At 42.3% G+C, this 20,351-nt stretch overlaps 1 protein-coding gene across 7 annotated transcripts in view; it reads left to right on the top strand.

Moving 5' to 3' along the window:
• Positions 1-20,351, top strand: part of NEXN (nexilin F-actin binding protein) — a 353,325-nt gene that overhangs the window by 231,857 nt on the left and 101,117 nt on the right. For all 7 annotated transcript variants that reach the window (XM_069232244.1, XM_069232240.1, XM_069232243.1 and 4 more), the window contains one exon: positions 7,606-7,830. In XM_069232244.1, the coding sequence (XP_069088345.1) occupies positions 7,606-7,830 (225 nt within the window). The remainder of the gene's footprint in view (positions 1-7,605; positions 7,831-20,351) is intronic.

Here is a 20,351-nt window from a genome sequence, read left to right as displayed (position 1 = left end):
TCCCAGTTACAATTCTGCCTTGTGACATTACACCTGCTGACTTCCTTCCTTCTAATCCAACCATGTAACCCCTTAATGGCTTATCCCCACCCCCAATAGGGTAATAGCATGAATCAGGCTCAGATGCAGTGTCAAGTACCACATAAGTCAAATGCGCACTCAATTAATGTTTTTTACCCTTCGTGGTGTGGTGGGTAATGTGTTTAGTCTCTCATGTTTCTCCTGAGTGGATCCAGTAGCCTTGTCGTATTCCAATGGGGGAGGCTTGAGCGAGCTTGTACCTACACCACAGCAGTTGTAGCCCTGATGGGCCCTCCCATTCACCATGGCACTTGCAGTCTCATTTGGGTCAATACAGGCAGTTGCAGCACTTGATTTTGTTGGTGCAAACAGTTGATGCCCAGAGTGGGCTGACACATTCACAAAGGCTTGAAGCGGTTACTGCTAAGAACTGCATGTGAGAGACCATGATGATCCTATGTACCACAGATCACTCCTGGCTTTGCTGTGAAGAAGTCTGCTTTTTTGGTGTCCCTCAGTCCCTGTGACCAGCTGGGCTTCTCCTGCTAGACTGTCTCTGTTCCTTTAGGGCAAGGCAGACTCCTTTCATCTCTAAGAAGACAGACAGGCTTCTAGCTACTAGGCAGAACCTCGTCTCCTCCGGCAAAAAGTGCAGACTTTGTATGATGTCCCCTCTTGTTTGGGAGACACGTTGCTTGGCAGACACCAGCCTGGTGAGCACAGCAGTGCTTCAGGTAATTTGTCGAGCACTCACTTACTTGGTCATGAAGGACTAGGAAGTGGAACAAAGTAGGGTGGTTTGGTTTCCTCTTTTATGCACATTTTCTAAAACAGGGGATGTAGATCCTTAGTCTCCATCTTCAGAACCAGTATTGGGTGGTTCTTCTTTCTCAGACACAGCCATTGTGTAGAGTTATGCTTTCATAGCAGGTAGCACTGGGGCTGCTGCGTAAGTGGAGCACCCACAACACAGGCACAATCAAATGTGAGGTTTCTGAACCTGGCTGTCATTGGCCACTCTGAAGCAGTAATTAGTTATAGACAAAATAGCAGGTCTGATCTAGACACTTTCCCACATAACACAACAGTTCATTTGCCACTACCATCTACCAAATGGCAGTGCCCAGGAAGAACTAATCAGAAGCCCATTGCTAACTGATAGTCTTATCCAATTTCTAAAGGCAACCCTGTCTCTACCCTCCTTGCTTCAATGTCTGAATCTGCATCTTTTAGCAACAGGAGTATAGTTCATACACTTGAAATGGGTAGGGAAAGCTGCGATCATCCTTCAGCTTGTGCTGTGCTAAACTATAGGTTTCCAAAAGGGATTTCACTGGCTTCACCACTCAGGCGTGCGCACACTTGCTATGAACACTGTTGGACTTGGTCTTCCCAAACATTTTACTGTCAGACCTCCTATTGTTGCTGGATTTGTTTTTGTTGGCTTTAGTACTTTGGGCACATTACCACTGCTATCCAGTGCTGAAGTGCTTGTGCTCTCTCTTTAAAACATGGCAACATTGACTTATAACCATCTGGCATATTTAATTTCTTTATAAATCCCTAGTAAAGTGGTACCACCTGTGCCCAAGGCCTGCTGCAAGTGGGACTGCAGCACTGATTGTGTCACCTGCTAAAGTAGCATGACTGCTCTATGCCAAACTATGAGGGTGGTTGAGCGCAGGTTAATTTGGGCTTTCCGTGGGCCTTACCCTGACAAGGATTGTGGCTGCTGCTTGACCAGGGCTCCCACCCCAGTCAACAGTAATCATTGATGATCAGCGGTGAGTATCAGGACTTGTGCAGTGCCATACAGTGATTTGCTGTACACTACCACCCCATATCGGATACCAATTCAAATTTCAATTCTCCTTTTGTCCTTAGTTCATAATTTTTCCAAATTTGTTTCCTAATTCACCTTTTTAGGCTTGGGGCTATGTTTTGTTACTACACCTGGGATAACTTGCCAGATTGATCCCGGATCTCCACTGCCTAGCTTACTACACTGCAAGGAAGCTGCAGTTCTGCCAGGAGAGGGGGTTCCCTGTTAGTAATTAGGGGGGCCTTCTGAAAGCCCTGTATGCTCATGAGGAAGCACACTGGGTGGAGGTTTCAACTGAAAACCAAGAGTGTGATTACCCTAAAGAAGAGGCTGAGAAGGAGAGAAGGACTGTTTTGCAGCTTAGGGCTTGAGATAAAGGAGCCCTTTTTACTCCTGGACCCAGAACCAGGGCACCAGGAGAGTGATGGGCCTAAGCAGGATGAGGAGGGGGAAAATGCTTGGCAATGGCTTCAGAGAAAAGAGGGGAACTCACAGATATGCTGGATCCTGCTGGATCCAATGCAGAAAGCAGTGCATCCTCCCACACCCTGTCTCCTGAGGAGTTGAAGGACAGACAGACTGAGATAGACTTGAGACTGCAGCTGGCCCAACTGGCTGCAGAGAAGAGAAGAGCTGAGGCTGACAAAGCCCTAGCAGAGGAGAGGAGGGCTGAGAGTTCATTAGGCAGCTAAGAACTTGCCACAGTGGCAGAACAATTGAAGGCTGAGGCTGCGAGAGCTTTCGATGAGAGAAAGATGTTGTTGACTTATGAACTAAGTCTTAAAGAACTGCATTTGAAGGCCAAACAGCTGTTAGAATCCAGCAGGAATAGTGGCAGTGAAACTACAGTGAACGGTACTCAAGGAGGGGTGCACAAACCCAGGGTCTTTGTGTCTGACTTTGAGGTGGGGATGACATGGACAAGTTGTTTGAGGCATATGAAGTAGCTCTAGAGATACACAGGCTCCCTAAGGAGGATTGAGGAGCTGGCCATTGGAGGCATATACCTAGTGATGGGAGAGATGCCCTACTTTCCCTAGAGAGGGGGGATAGAATGATTTATCCCACCATGAAGGAGACCCTTGTCAAGGGATATGGATTCACCCCAGAAGAGTACAGGTTGCGGTTCAGGAAGAGCCAAAAACTGTCTGATCAGTCCTGGAGGATTTTGTGGGTTACTTGTGTAAGCCACTTGGTGGTTGGGTGAAGGACAGTGAGGTGAACACTTTTGTAGGGCTGTAAAATTTAGTTGCAAGAGAGCACAACTTCAGTCATTGTTTTCAAGAGCTATGCCAACACCTTGTTGATTGCAAGCTAAGTGACTCCAGGGAGCTTGCAAAAGAGGCAGACCTCTGGGTTAGTACCCAAATGTGTTTAGGAAGGCATTGGGAAGTGATCGTAAGGAGGGTGGTTCAGGTTCCACTCAACAGAATGGGGGCAGGTAGTACAAAGTGACCTAGACAGGTCGCAGTAGAGTGCGTGTGTGGGAGGGGCAGATTTATCATGTCGCTTCCAAGCTTAGGCGGGTGGGGGGCTTGGTGGGCAGAGACCCAGGGTAACCTATTTCTAACCTCAGTGCTTAGACTGCTCTCAGTGATGGGGGACCTGGTCTTTACCAAGAGGCAATACACTGATGGAAGCCGCACAGTGTCTGGGGAACTAGGTGGGCCAGCCACCCAAGGTGCCCAACTAGTTATGTTGTCTGGGAGTATCACTCCACAGCAGAGGTTATGCAGGCCCAGATGGAGGGCCCCAATACTGACCCTGGTGTGGCCACTTCTGACGTGGGGATGCTCCCTACATTGTCAGAGAGACAGAGGTTGGTAGACCTGCATCAGGCAGACCCGAGCATGATACAGACAGTGTGTGTCACCCTTGAGGGGGTGGTGGTTCTCCCCTGGAAGGCACCTGTTCAAACTCAGGATACAGACCCTGGGCTGAGTAGCCAGTCTTAGGATACCATCCCTGAACTGATCGAAGGTAGATGAGAGTCGGGTGCAAAACATCCAGGGCTATTGCCCCCATTCTGGGAAACCTCAGAGGTCAGAGATCCCTGGATGGCCTGGGGCCTGGCTCTTGACAATGACAACTGTGAGTGGCCTGGCTCTTGACAATGACAACTGTGTTGGTTGCTGTTCTTGTGGGTAGAGTTTGCTTTGGGTTGGGGACAGGTGTCTGATGCAAGGGGTGGAGTTGGCCACATCACATCCCGTTGTTGGCCGTGGTGGTAGTGTCTGGCTACGGGGATGCATCTGAGAGCAAGTTAAGGTTAGGTGCTGCACAGATGCAGTCCACAGGTGAGGAAAAGGATACCCATGAGACAGTTTAGTGGCTCAGGAGAGTATAGATAGAGGGATGCAACTGAGATCAGAGAGGCGTAGAACTGACAAGGGCCTCTGCATGAGAGGGCCTTCGTCCATGTTCTATCACCTAATCAGAGAAGCCCATCAAGGTAACGATTAGACTACCCTAGCTTTTGGCTGTATGGGGATCATGTTGGTCTTGGTCCTTTCCGCAGGGTCATGCTGAAACTCTTTGCCTTCAGACCTCCTATTTTTGCTGAATTCATTTTTGTTGGCCTTAGGACTCTGTGCACTTTACCACTGATTACCAGTGCTAAATTGCTTGTGCTCGCTCCTTAAAGTACATTGGCTTATACCCATTTGGCATATTTAATTTACAGATATGTCCCTAGCAAAGTGCCACTACATGTGCCCAGGGCCTGTGAATTAAATGTTACTAATGAAAGTGCAGTTTGTACCACCCTCATAAGTAGCTCTTTAAAACATTTCTCAGGATTGCTTTTGCAGCCTTTGTGAGCAGTTTTTAAACTGCTATTTCAACCTGGCAAAGTAAACCTTTTGAATGGCCCAAACCTCTATTTTAGTACCTATAAGTAGTCACCCCGAAGCTAGACCCTGGACTTCCCCAAGGGCAGGGTGCAGTGTATTTAAAATGTTGGGCATGTACTTTTAAGTTTTACATGCCCTGGTAGTGAAAACCCCCTAAAACATTTTCCCTACTGCATGGCCTACTTGTCCCATAGGATAACATTGGAATTATCATATTACATTTTATAAGTGCAATTACCAATTGGGAACAGGTAACCACTTCATGGTTGGTGTCTCTGGAATCACAATTGAAATCCTAATCTATGACGAAGTCGGATTTTAAATTGTAATTCTAAAAATGCCACTTCTAGAAAGTTAGCATTTTCTCGCCTTAGCCAATTGGTGTCTGCAGCCTGTCTCTGGGCCACAGGACTGGGTGTAGCTGGCAGTTGAGCTTTGTGTATTTTTTCTAGATAGCCACACATACTGGGGACGGTAGATGTAACTGGATGGGCCACCACTGCCATGATGGGTAGGATGAGCTTGGCCCAGACCCACTCATATTTGAAAAGGCTGTGTCCTGTCTCCACACAAAGGGCTGCATACCCCCTGTAGTTATTCTGGAGCCAGGACCAGGAAGGAAGGGCATCTGTGCACTTCAAAGGTCTGCCTCTAGGAGCTTCTTCCCACTTCAAAGGCACAGCTGTGTATACATACTGGACCTCATACGCTACCACTTTAGTACGCTTCTGGACCTGTGAATACTCTACCAGGAAGAAGGACTGCTGTGCTGCTTCAAGAACTGCCACTCTGATGGACTGCTGATGTAAAGTAAACTGCTGCCCTGCTGTGCTGACCTGCTGCCCTCTTGCCTGGGGAAGAAGAACTGGACCTGCAACTTCATCTTGAACCCAGGACATCAGAGTGACTCTAAGGGCTAGTCTGCTGGCCTCCTAATCTGGGACAAAGAAGGCTCCAAAACCAGCTCCTGGAACCAGCTGCAGCGAGTACCTTACCCCCAAATGGTGCCCCTCAGTTCCTGTACTCTTGGTGTGGCTCAGCATGCTCAAATCAAGCTTTTGGGTTCTTAATGACTAAGAACGGGCCCTTTCCCACCAAGACCGCACCGCTTGCACCCAAAATCAGAGTAAGCTGCCGCCCGTCCATCTCTTCACATTGCAGCATCAACTGCTTGTGGGGGACCGCCAATGCGAAGCACCAGCCCACCCATTTGCAACACCTGGCCCACTCTTTGCCCCAGGCCGATAACCACCTGCAAAGCTCTCCTTGCTCACTGTGACCCTCTCCAATGTGAACAGGACTCTTGGCACAAAACTTGAGAAGGTAAAAGTTCAGTGGAACTAATTTGCAACGTTATCCTGCCCTCCACTGGAGTCAGCCTGAACTTTTGACTTTGACCCAGTCCTGCGCGACCAGATAGACATGGTTGGCCCTCTATATTTCACACTTTGTTTTCACTTTATTCTTTAAAAATTCTAAACTCTTTTTCTATTGATTGGATTGTTGTTGTGTTGGTCTTGTTTCATTTATTAAATTCTGCTTTATTTTATGTAACCTAGTGTGGGGTCTTTTGTGTGGTGTTTTCACTGTTTACTGGGTGAAGTGTTGCAGACATTCCTTACATATTGCCTCTAAATTAAGAGAGTCTGCTCTCTGCCAAGCTACCAAGAGGTTGAGCACAGGTTAATTTGGGGTTTGCTTGTGCTTTACACTGATTAGGATTGTGGTTGGTGCTTGACCAGGACTCACACCCTTGTCAATCAGTAACCCAGTTCCTCACATGCAAACTACACATAAACACACAGTCAATATGCACTGAGAATGCCAGCAGAAAGTTCCTGGCATATACATAACAATAAACATTATACATGACGAGCCTGTAGGCTAACTTCTCAGTTACACAGGTCTGATCACATTATCAATCTCAAAAACATTGTGTGCTGCCAGCACCGCCTTGTGTGCTATACCCATGATAGGGACAGTAGTTCTCTGTCCACTAAGAGGGCATGCTTAGTGTGCCCCTCCAGGTCACAGTAGCTTGAGCACTCATGGACAGGCCTTGGCCTCTGTGCACATGCTAGATTAGCATGTTGCTAGGGACAAACTAAAAGTCAGGGCACCAGATATACATGCAGTCTGACGCTCAGAGGGAGCACGTCTGCATTCTGTGTAGGGACATTCCCATCCTAACAGATATTCCAGATCTGACTACTCAGATCTTATTCCACTTTTGGAGAAGTCCAATCACCCAATCAGTAAAACCTGGGGAATGCCCATTTGCATTCCTGTGATTCATTTTGGCTTTGTACTTCACAGTGAAATCTCTACCTTGCAATCAGCTTGACCTTCTCAGCAATGTAGGATTTTTTACTGCCATCAACTACGTAAGTGGTGATCTCTCTGAACCACAAACTTTGTACCAAACAGGCCTAGCATTTACCTTTGAATTTTCTTCTGTTATGTCACAGCCCTTCTCTGTAGTGTGAAACATCATATTGTAATACAGTTTCATGAAGGTTTACAGTGCATAGAATGCTGGATGCTTTTTTGCTTGGAAGACATTCTGGATGTGAACCACCTTCTATCTTTACAAATAGTCCCATTAGACGCTGACCACATACTGCGCAGCTCACAGATTCTTCAAGTGCACACTTCATCTCTGAAATAGGAAAAGCTGGGTTTTTTCAGTTTTCGAAGCAGTCAAGATTTTTGTGAGGGCTGTGTTAACTCAAAGCAGCTAACGAAGAGTTGCATGTTATCCATTTTTCAGACTCAACCTATTCTTCATGATGTAAGCAAAATACACCTAATAAATTGTAGTTTGTGATAGGACATCGCCATATGCACTCAGTGAGGAGACCAACTGCATCATTTGCTTCATTACATGTTTTTTTCTCTGATCTCTTTAAGGTGGAGGAAGTGAATGAAACCTATGAAATAATGAGCAGAGAATACGAGGAATTAATAAAGTTAAAAAGAACAGGATCTATTCAAGCAAAGAATTTAAAAAGCAAATTTGAAAAAATTGGCGAATTGTCAGAAGAAGAAATTCATAAAAAAATTGAAGAAGAACGGGCAAGACGAAAAGCAATTGACCTTGAAATAAGGGAAAGGGAAGCAGAGCACTTCCAAGAGGTAAGACCTTTCTTCTGTGTCTCCCTGCAAAATGGACTTATTGAATTTTGCCCCTGTAGACTTGTCACAAATTCCTCGTCTTTTCATTGACAAAAACTCCTCTTAAAGATTTAAAATTTTCAAATTAGTGAGTGCATTTGCTTAAGGGGAAAGCACCTAGTTTCCTTGGTATGAGCTCCTCCCCACTAGAAGCTAGAGTTACAGTTGCTTCAAACCAGTAAAAAACATTAGTGCAAACAGCAAAAGTCAACTTTGTTTTGTCAGAAATATTATTTTTGCTTGCACTGCATCAAAGGAGGTTCTCTCTACTGTATATTCCCTTACTGATTCTTCTTGTTCCACTCAGACATTTTACCATACACAAGTGCTATGTGATCAGCTCTCCAATTTTTTATCTGAAAAAATTAATAAGATTTGTGATAGTTTTGAACCTTCATTAAGGAGCTTATTTAGCACAGAGCAGCATTGTTTGGGTCTAGATTCTGTGGTTCCTTGTCTCTGTAATTTTGATTTATTTTATTTTTCTAGTGTTCAAATAATCTTTATTGAATTTTCAAAAGGATAAACAATCACTAGGACAGTTGATAAAGCAAATAAATGAAAAATAGAAGGTGGCCAGCAATACAGTCTATACAGTCTATATTACCATTGTATCACAGGACATGTCAAGCACAAATGGAGAAGGAAATGAGGAACATAAGGAAAAAAGGGAAGGGATTAAGACTGTGCAATAAATGCATTTGTTTTTGCAATTTATTAACTCACAGTAGAAGAAAAAATGAACACTTGAACTGGCACACAGAGCGAATGAGTATGAGTGAGCAAATTTGAATTCAGTAAAGGACACATTATTGGAAGTTATGAATACAAAACCAAGGTGATGTGTACACTGAGGCCCTCCTTTCGACTTTGGTGGTCTTTTGTGAAGTCGCCGTCGAAGCTGGCGCCAAAAGAATGCCAGTGTTGGCGGTCCGAAACCGCCATATTACATGTCACCAATGGATTCCTGTCCATAAACAGGTGGAAATCTGACATCTGCGGCCTGACCAATGGCTGGTGAGAGGCGGTTCCAACGCCAGCACCACCACCCGGAAGTACTCTGCACGCCAAATTAGGAACAGTAATATGGCACAGCAGCTCTTGCATGGCAGTGTGGCATTGGCGGTGGAACCGCCGACTTCTACCCTCTCCGAGATGACCACATCGACGTGGGCTGCTGTGCGGCCTAGACAGGTAGGTGGACTGACCGGAAGAGGGTGTGTGCATGTGGTAGATTCATGTGTGTGGTGTGTGTGTATGTGTGCGAGCATGTGTGCGTGTGTCAGATTGGGTGTGCGTGCATATGTGTGTGTGTGACTTTATGCATGCGTGGTGGTGTGTGTGTGAATGTGTACAGAAGGGGCATGTGGGTGAAATGTACATGAGGTGGTGTGTGTGTGTGAATGTATACGGAGGGGGGGTGTGTGTATGTATGCAGAGGAGGTGTGTGTGTGTGAATGTATGTAGAGGGGATGTGTGTATGTGAATGTATGTGGAGGTGTGCACATATGAGTGCATGCGATTGGGGATGCGTGTCAGTGTGTGAGCGAGTGGGGGTGCGTATCTGTGTTCAGTTGGGTAGGGATGCATTTCTGCTTGTGTGCAAGCGAGTGGGGGTGTTTGGATGTATGCGTGCAGTTGGGCGGAGGTGCCTGTATGCATGAGTGCGGTTGGGTGGAAGTGTTTGGATGTATACGGGCGGTTGGGTGGGGGTGTTTGGATGTCTTTACAGCCAGGACTTCGGCGGTAAGACCGCTACCGCAAGTGTGGTGGTCTTAAGACTGCCACACTCGTAATGAGGGCCTGAGTGAAGGATATCAGGCCATAGTGAGAGGCTCATAAGTTTATGGTTGTTTGAATGATAGCATAGTGGCCTCAAGTGAGCCCCATTTAGGTCTTTTGGCCGGACGCCAAGGGGTAAGTTGTAGCATGGTATAATACTCTCCTCCACGAAATGTGATCCATTCACGCCACATATGAAATGAGACAGTTTTTGGAGCTCTTCCAATCAGTGAGAAATAATTTGCAGAGTCAGCATTAAGTCTAGAAGAAATGCATCTCCTTCATTTTTTGTCTGGGGATCAAGTTGTCCTAGCAGTATGTAGGAGACTTCATGAGTGGGGTTAAAACCCAGAGTACTTTTAATGAACTTAAACATGTAATCCCAGTAATTTTACAATGTGGGGCAATAAAAGAGCATGTGCGCCAGGTCATCTATGTGATTGCCACAGTTCCAGCAGACAGGTCATCTATCTGATTGCCACAATTCCAGAAGACAGGTACTTGTCTGAGGTTAAGTTTATGTCATTTTTTGGGGGGGTCCAGTAGAATCTGTGAATAAGCATGTATTTCGTTTGGGAAAGCACTGGAGATATCTTATTAGTTAAAGGGGATTTGTAGATTGGTTTTTAATCAAAGCTTATAAATTTGGATGGTTCTGTCTCCCATTTTTGCTCATTTCATGAAAAAGCTTTGGAAGATTGTGTAAGAGTAGCTTGTATACTTTGGAAACCATATGGCAGACCTTACCCAAGTAATTAATATGGCTATGCAGTGAAGGTTCATATTTTAATGCTGGATTTTTAGATGAGTCTTGTGAATTTGCAGAAGTATAGGTTATCTAACTTGAATCATGACTGCAGTTTTGAGAAGGGGTGTGGGACAGTACTGTCAAATAAGTGTTTAAGTAGGTTAATTCCTTTCAAAGGCCAATTGGGCCACATTACGGAATGTTCATAAATGTTAATTTTGGGGTTGAACCAAATGGATGACAGTTTGGAATTACGGATCTTTATTTTGGAGTGGCGGTCAATTCTTAGAATATCTTTTCTAGTATTACTCATCATGTATTTAGAGTGGAGGAGGTTGTAGATGTCCATTAGTAGGTATGCAAAAAAGGATTTCCTACCTAGTAACGATTTTTCTAAAATCACACAGACTAGTAGGTAGTCTAGCTCAATTACAATTTAGTTTAATAACTTATTATGTTTCGGAACTCAGCAGACATCCACATAACAAATACAAAAATACATCCTTATCTTCAACACAATATAGCTGCTGGCATTCGAAATTCCATCACGGAAAATTTGCATATCCTTATTAAATACAAATGTGCAATGTCAGTACTAAATGCAATACATTTTCTATTGTAAGTGCGAAAGACTAAATAGTGCATATACAAAAAGCATGCTATTCAAGTGATTACATTCAATGCTCATGCAAAATACAGAAAACAATACACTCAGTATTAAAATACACAAGATTAAAAAGTGCATGTGAGCAAATAAAGTGCCAACCATGCAAATAGCTGCAAGCATGGAATAAGCAGTTCCACCCAATCAAATAATAAAGTTCATTAACACCAAAATGTTTGTTGAGCATCCTACTTTAACACATTACATATAATGTGTAATAAAACATGTGTTTACAAACCAATATTCGTTGCCTCTGCAATACACGTAAGGTGCCAACAATAAATGCTTATATGCACGCAAACTTAAAACACATTTAAAAAACATGTAAAAAAATGTAAAACCAAACCATTTCAGTTGGCGGGGCAAACAAACAATGACAAGCCGCATCTGTTGACATTAGGTTATATTTCAGGAAGATTGGTCTAAAAAATAGACGACATACAAAACGAGGGCTGGATATACAAAGAACATATGATTTAAATCTTGAACATGAGACAGGCAGAGATCACAGAACCTCTTGCCCTTCGGTATGCCTTCCCAAATTCCTGTCATAAATTCCTGTCATCGTATCTCGTAAATTTAATCTTAATAGCAGAATAATTCTCCCTACTTCAAGTGGTAGATTCCATAGGAGATAGGGTCGGTTTATTTTACAGATGCTACCTTCTATTACAAATTCATTCCTTACATTCTGTGAACAGCGCATGTTATTCCTTTTCCTACTCGGTGAGTACAAATACTTTTTTTAATCAATTTAAAAAAAAAAAAAGAGTTTTGGGAAAGGAAAATCCCCACAATGCGTAATCTCGAACATTTACAGAGGTTTATCTAATTAGAATAAAGTGCACTTCTTCCCTTCAAACTATGAAACATTTCAAGTTTTAGTGCAGCTCGAATGGAACCCACTTCATTCCCCCACAGACTGTTCCCCCACCACAGGACAGCTGCCGTAGCGAGCACAGTTGTAGAAAATAGCCCAAATTCAAGCTGAAGGGCAGATGGAGAAGATGAAGAATTCAGATTACAAATTTGGCGCCATATGCGCCCCTCTACTTTCTCAAGGAAGGACCAGTACTGCTCATTCATCACTTCATAGGCATAATTCAGTGTAGAGAGTATTTTTATCTCATAAACTGAAAGGACATGTGCAAAAGGCCTTTGCCCGCATCTCTTATCTATGCTGTGAATTGCAGAGACCTGAGGCAGTGCCCTACTTTTGCAATGATTTATGTGCTCTTTATATAGGCAGTTATGTGGGAACATTTTACCATGATATCAATAAAATGGCACGACTTCCTTCTTAACATTCCCCAAAAACAAATACATTTCTGCCCATTTCCACAACCCGTTGTTCTGAAAATCATAACTTTGCTTTTAAATATGTTTATTTTTGAAAAATGCTGTTCCGCATATTTCTCCAGCACTCAAAGACCCCTTTAAAGGTCTATTGGGGTTAAATCCAGTAAAATGAGGTAATCTTCGTAAAGGAAGCAAACAATATTCATTTGGCCTAAATTTGGTGGATCCCCTTTATCTGACCAACTCTCCGAGGCAAGTTATGAATATAAAGCAAAAACGTAGAGGGGCAAGCAGGCACATCTGCTTTAAACCGTTATACGTCTCCACCCTTCTTGACAAACCTTGGTTCGCTCCTAACAAGACCTGTGTCCATGTAGAAATGCAAGGCAATTCTATGACAAGACACAGAGGCCAATATTGTGTGTATCCTATTTATTGCCACACAAACAGCAGCAACAATAGAATAACTAACAATTTTTAAGAAAATACAACCTGCTTAGCAGGAATAAGATTATTACCGTACGCCCATACCTGGAAATGAAGCAATATACTTTTGGGAAACAACTTGACAGATGGATCCAGGATGGGGATTTGTCTATAACTGGCAGGAAAGGCCTTTGATCCTTTTTTATATAAGGGTACAATAATACTTTCCTTCCAGGATGAGGGGATATAACCATACAGGTAACAGTACTGAAACAGCGGACATAAAAAGTAGCCTGTAAAGAAGCCTCCTGATAACTGATTTCGGAAGCTTCTGAAGGTCTTGTGCCCTTAATGAATCCCTCAATCTCCTTACCAGATGGCAGACCATATAATTCGATCAAATCTACTTCAACAGTAGGCACAAATTGGCCACCTCTTCTTGGATTACGGGCATATAATTGCAAAATATATTGTGCCCACTCATCATCAGATATCAGGATAGCCTCAGTGGTAACTCTAGAATCACAATATTTGGTTAGAACAACCCAATATTTACAAAAATTAAAGGAAACTGCAGCTTCACTCAAATTAATTCATTTCCTGTCTTCATCTTTTTTTTGTTCTACAAACTTCAATCTTGTTCTTTTACGCTTAAGGCGATTAATGTCCCTCTGTCTTGTGATCAAAGGAGATTTGAATAGCTTCCTAGTAAGAGAGTTCACTTCATGATTCACCTTTTTTATGGCCAAAAGTTCTTGAAGGGGGAATTAGAAATATTACCTCTATCTTTACTCCCCAAAGAACGAACTATTGTCAACTGCTTTTCAAACCAGAAAATGGGGTTCTCTAAAGAAGGGTCAAAAGGGCCCAAACTAGACATTTTAATATTGTGGCCCAGATTTCTTATTTTGTTCCTTGACTAAAAGGTGCACCCATTGGATTTATTATAAACAACATTATATTTCCCATAATTCCAGGAATCAAGATTCTTCTGCTCTAAATCTAAAGACACTGAAAGAACACTGTGATCGCTTAAGCCAGTCCCCAAAGCCTCCAGTTGTGAACGAGCTCTGAGCACTTGATGGGACAAAACCGTTTAGTCAATTAAAGATTGACCACGAGAAGAGTGAAAGGTATAAGAAGCAGCAGAATCTTCGGGGAATCCACCATTTAAGAAGATGAAATCATCCAATCTCAAACTTCCAAGAAACGGAGGTCCCGCTTAAATGATCTAATGTTTTCAGGTAAAACTGGCTCAGGAATACACCACGTCTCATCCATTTTAACGTTACTAAAAGTCATACAGGCAATATTTGATACGTCATCATTAAAGTCCCATACAATAATAACTGAAGAACATTCCTCCAGGAGACTAATGCTGCATACAAATGAAAGCATATAATCAACAAAGATATCCCGAGAATTGCCATGGGGAATATATACATTTGCAAGCAAGAAAGATGCTAACCCACAATTCCTATTAGTCAGAGCTGACTTTAAACAGAGGCAAAGTTTTGAAAAACGAATACATACCTTTGGTTTCCAATTGCTATAATTACAAAGTAGAATAGCTATTCCTCCACTAAAATGGCCTTTTACAAAAGGATTTGCCACATAAGAGTAAACAAAATAATTTTCATACTTAAAGTCAGAACAGGCCCACCTTTCTTGGAGGCAAATAATCGAGGGCTTAAATTGGCTACAAAATTCGATTTCAAATTAGACTGACTTAGGCCAGTCATATTCCAAGATACCAATTTACCTGGACGGTTACCTCTGCAACACCAGACGTTTTGTGATGTTTTAAGCCCCATTCAATATGCCAGCTACCCAACTCCAACTAGATAACTCATCTTCCTCCACCGGATCCCAAACACATTAATCCTCCTTTCCCACAGCACTTTCCTCCCCATACCTCTGTTTACCAATATGATAAATTCCTTCTGATTAAAAGCCCACCTCCTCTGTTTCACTTCTAGTGAGGCACCCTGTGGGTTCAGCATAGGACCACAATTAACCACATTAATGGACTGTACTGGAAGGATATACATTCCTATTTCCCAAAAATAAATCACATTCTTTAAGATCAGTGTGGTGTCTCCGGGTAATCCACAGTAGAGAAGAAAGATGAAACAGCTGTAGGATGATGTAAGATGCAAATTTATTTCCACTTAAATCCATGAAAAGGAAACTTCATCCACCAACAGGATATGCTGCATCCGCTCCACTCCAAGGTCCTACCAGTCTCTCCTACACATTCCACATTCCAGAGAGACTAAGCAGAAGGAAGACAGAGGGGAGAGAAGCGGGAGCATACCAATTATATAATGGGGATTACAATGAGTGCAACCATGGCTACAACATGCAAAAAACATTGAGCAAATAACAACTATGTATTTATATAACACACTACACCACCACTCCCTTTATTATAACAAAGAAAAGAGGGAAAAGAGAGAAAAAAAACAAAGGAAGAAGGAGAATAAAAAAAGAGAAAAGGAAAAAAAAAAATACTTTTAATTACACTTTGACAACCCTGTTCAAATTCCAAATACGTCCATCATCTACTTTGATAGCCCCCTTAAACACTTTGATAACTTTAAATGTTTTACTGAAGTGAGAAAGTCCAGTACGAATCCTCCTCTGTAGTTTAATCTTGACTGAGTCTCCAACTGCAACCACCAGAGGTTTAACAGATTTGCGAACATCTTATGTAATTTTCCTCTTCTCTTGCGGCGTCTTCTCTCTGGCTAAAGCAAGTTGTTTAATATTCTCGTGATTCAAATAATTTTTGATGTAATCTTTCACCGAGGCAGGGCTTATCTTTGTGTGGGGTACCCTTTTCCTGAACAGTACAAAAGGATATTGGCCAGTACTGGATTGTGGTGTGTACCTATAACTTTCAACTTTGAATTTCACCACATCCATCCAACTATGCCCTGCTAATTTGGCTACCTGAATAGCTTCCTTTAGCGTCCTATTAAAACGCTCAACCATCCCATTAGTTTCAGGATGGTATAAGGCAATTTTTTTATGTATAATATCTCTTGACAATAAAAACTCACACGTGTTTTGAGGTAAACTGAACACCATTATCGGTTATGCACTTGGGGTTTCCTTCTCTAGCAAATACTCCTGCAAGAAAGTTAGTTATAGACTGAGATGTTATATCAGAAGTAACCAAGATTTCTGGCCAACGAGACAACATGTGCATCAGAACCACAATATACTTTGAAGCAGAACCACAAATTACAGGTCCCATAATGTCTAAAGCAACATCCTCCCACACATCTGTCGGGATTTTCCTGAGCTCCATAGGGCGAGACCTACATTTAAGAGTCTTATCAGCAAATTTGCATTCCACACAATCACGGACAATTCTCTCTAATGCTAAATCCATCCCTGGCCACCAGTACGTACCTCTTAAACGTTATTTAGTTTTGCAAATACCATGGTGAACTGAATGTGCAAGACGTAACAATTTTTCTTGCAAGCCAGATGGTGGAATTAACCTCCCACCCCTCAAAACTAAACCATTCTCAACAGATAGCTCTTTCCAAACCTTTTTGTACATGTCATCATTTTCACAATCAGCCGGTGTTCGATCAGATTCTAACAATTCCTTGACATGTCCCAAAACGTTATCTTTATTTAACTCCATCAACCATTCATTCTCTGAAATGCAACCATCTGTCAAGACGCAAACTTTGACTTCTTCATCAATCCACTATGAATTATGGTCAACATCTTGATCCCAATCACCTGATCGTAACCTTGACAAACAATCTGCTGTTCGGTTTTCACATCCTGGTACATATTTAACCGAAAACTGGAAATCTTGGAGACCAACAATCCATTTGCACATGAGCGTAGAAATGCAATTCAGACCCTTTTTGTCAAAAACTTCTTTTAAAGGCTTGTGATCAGACTATACCACAAAGTGAGACCCCCAAAGAAATTGTTTAAATTTTTGTATCACCCAATAAATAGCTAGTGCCTCTTTTTCAATGGTGGAATACCTGGACTCCGCTCCCCTCAGAGCTCTTGAAGCAAACGCAACAGTTATATCTTTACCGTTGCACCTTTGCTTAAGTACACAGCCTAAACCTCTATCTGATACATCGGTTATAACGCAGCAGGGTAAACCTGGGCGGAAGCTACTGAGGCATTGGGCAGAAGAAAACGCATTCTTTAGATCCACATATTCCTTCTTGCACTCATCAGACCAAACAAACTCCACACCCTTCTTAAGTAAACCTCTAATGCAACTGGATCTACTGGCAAAATTAGGAACGTACTTAGAGTAAAACTCAGCCATACCCAAGAATACTTGCACATCTTCCTTTCTCACAGGATCAGCTAAGTCAACAATAGTTTTAACCAAATCTTCATTTGGTTTCACCCCATCAGCAGAAATTACATGACCGAGATAAGTGATTTCTGAACATGCAAACTTGCATTTCTTTCCTTTTAGTGTGATGCCCTTACTGCGGAAAATTTGTAAGACTTTTTTAACCTTCAGCACATGTTGTTCAAGAGTGTTGGTGAAAATAAGAACGTCATCCTGAAAAAAACTTAAACCATCTGTCTTACCAAGAATGTTGTACATAAGCCTTTGAAACACAGAGGCCGCAGAGCATAAACCAAAAGGCATCCTATTAAACTTAAAAACACCAAAAGGAGTGATGAAAAAGGTTAGCAGTTTAGATTCTTCACTTAACTGAACTTGGTGGTATGCCGAACTCAAATCTAAAGTGGTGAAATATTTAGCATCCCCTGCAATGCACCCAATTTTCTACGTAAACAGAAAATTCCCCCATAATGTCTTCTTTGATGTTGCACACATTCTGAACCAACACTTGAGGATTAGAATTAGGATTCAATATAATGCCCAGCATTTTTTGGTGTGGCCAGCTTAGAATTGTGTCACCAACAACTGGAACATATATTTTGCAAATATATAGTTTCCCCTGAAAGTAATGGTGGCTTCAAAGTAGCCCTTTAACTCAATGGGTTTGCCACCATAACGGTAAGGAATGATATCAGGATCCAGTAGAGAAACTTTCCCCATGAAATATCTTGTAAAATCAGAAACAGAGACAAGAGAAAGTTTCGCACCCAAATCCATCATCATGGAGATGGATATCCCAGTCACCTCCACCGTGTCAGAAGGGTACTCACATCGTACATTGGGGACACAATTGACATCATTAATAATCTGAAGAACAAAGTCTCGATCATCATCACATTCAATTTCCTGAACTTTGACTTTAGTTTTAGCTAACGATTTGCAGCATTTGGCAAAATGTCCCTTCTTGAAACATTTGTTACATGTGACATGAATGGCAGGACACTCTTTACTATTAGCAAGATGAGTTGTAGAGCCACATCTAAAACATAACAATCTGGCTCTATTACTTGCTTGAGATCTGTTTTTGGATTTTGCATCAAGTACTTGAACATCCACAGAAGCATTTCTTGATTTCCTCAAATTCTCTATGCAAGACATTGAGTGTTCAACTTGTTTGGCAATAAGTAAGACTTCATCAAAAGTCGGGTCATTCTTTGCCCATAAAGCTTCTCTTACTTTGTTGCATTTGCACTCTAGCATAAATTGATCTCTAATGCGCTCTTCTAAATTCTCCCCGAAATTACAGGATGTCACAAGCTTGCGTAAAGCAGTCACAAAGTCCTCAATGGATTCATCCTCATTCTGCTTGCGTTTTCCATAGTAAAAGCGCTGTAAAATAATTGAAACCTTTCGTAGAAAATGCTTGTCTAATCTAAGCAAAGTAGACTCAAATTCATTCAGAGAATTGTCGCCTTCAGCATCCTCAGAGGGTGTTATGGCAGGTAGAGTTTCCAAAATTTCCTGGCCTTCAGCACCCAGACAGTGTTGTAAAACAGAGTTCTTTCTTTCAGAAGACAAATTGCTGCCACAGACACGCATATATGTCAGAAAGACTTTCTTCCATTTATGCCAAGGTATAGGTGGATCTCCAGGAAGAGCAAGAAAAAACAGAGGTGGAGTAATGTTCTGCATTTTTTACAAAACGTAAATGGAGGATACAGAAAGTCCACACTTAGTAAAGCCTCTGTAAGGCCCATCGAAGTGCTGAAAATGAGAGATTAATAGAACTCCTAGCAAAAGGAAAAACATAAAACATAAGTGGTAGATTTATTTCACTGAAGCCAGAGCTTTGAAAACAAAAATTCCAAATGTGCTTTGATGATTAGCAGTGATCCACGCAATGAGAAAACGTAGACGGATACTTTATTTCCGTTAAGCCAGTAATTGCCTTGTAAAACGCTTGTAAAACACAGCAGGAGGCAAGAAGAACGTGGAAGGCAGTGCCAGCTGCTTCCGAGAAACCTGTCTGACACAATGCTCAAGGGAGAGTCTCGAGCGCGTCCGAAGACTCGAGCAGCTGTAGCAACAGTTGCTATGAGGGATGCGTGGGAGAGCACGCAGCTAGAAGATGATAGCGCGCGTCTCCTAAACACTTCCGTAGGCACGAGCAGCCGAAAGGCGGTTGCTAATGGACGCGTGCCGGTAATTATAAACAAACAAAGGACGCGTTAGGCAACGGCTTAACGTGAATAGTAAATGAAAAGAAAAGAAAATATTGAGGGAAATGAACAATGAAAGAACAGTACCTTTTTTTTTTTTCTAATAGCCTCAGAACACGGTTGAGAGGTGTTGAAGTTTCCAGGGAATTAAAGATTTCACGGGGCTTAGAAGTTAAAACATCCCATTCTCGTCGCCAAAAATGTGGTGTCTCCGGGTAATCCACAGTAGAGAAGAAAGATGAAACAGCTGTAGGATGATGTAAGATGCAAATTTATTTCCACTTAAATCCATGAAAAGGAAACTTCATCCACCAAGAGGATATGCTGCATCTGCTCCACTCCAAGTTCCTGCCAGTCTCAGAGACTAAGCAGAAGGAAGACAGAGAGGAGAGAAGCGGGAGCATACCAACTATATAATGAGGATTACAATGAGTGCAATCATGGCTACAACATGCAAAAAACATTGAGCAAATAACAACTATGTATTTATATAACACACTACAATCATCATTACAACAATAGACATTCTCAATACCTTCACTTGTTACCAATCTAAGGGCCTCAATTTCCAATAATAGATGTAGAATAAATTGTCAATTAAAAGGGCTAAATTCACAATCGAACAAAGAGACAAAAAACAATCCGTTCAGAATAGACCCTACTTCAGAACCCCTTGTATAATTACTAGGCTTTGTCCCAGACCCAAAATAAGAGGCCAGTGATTATACAAAAAATTGTTGGACATCCCCGTTAAGAGTCCTAACCGACCTAAGTTCATGCTGAATAGGCATTATCCCAGAGAAGGAGACTAATGATGGCTTCTCCAAATTCCACCCCTTCACTTGGGATTCCCTAGGCCCCACTCCAACCCCTACAAGACCACAATTTGCTGCCAAACTCCCACCGCCACCATTTTGACAGACCTCATCTATGCCATCATGGACTTTGAGTAATTACCCCATTATTGGAAAATTACCCCTTTTTTTTATTGGA

Source organism: Pleurodeles waltl, chromosome 4_2 (genome assembly GCF_031143425.1).
Source record: "Pleurodeles waltl isolate 20211129_DDA chromosome 4_2, aPleWal1.hap1.20221129, whole genome shotgun sequence".
NCBI lineage: Eukaryota > Metazoa > Chordata > Amphibia > Caudata > Salamandridae > Pleurodeles > Pleurodeles waltl.
This window is presented reverse-complemented; position numbering and strand designations above follow the sequence as displayed.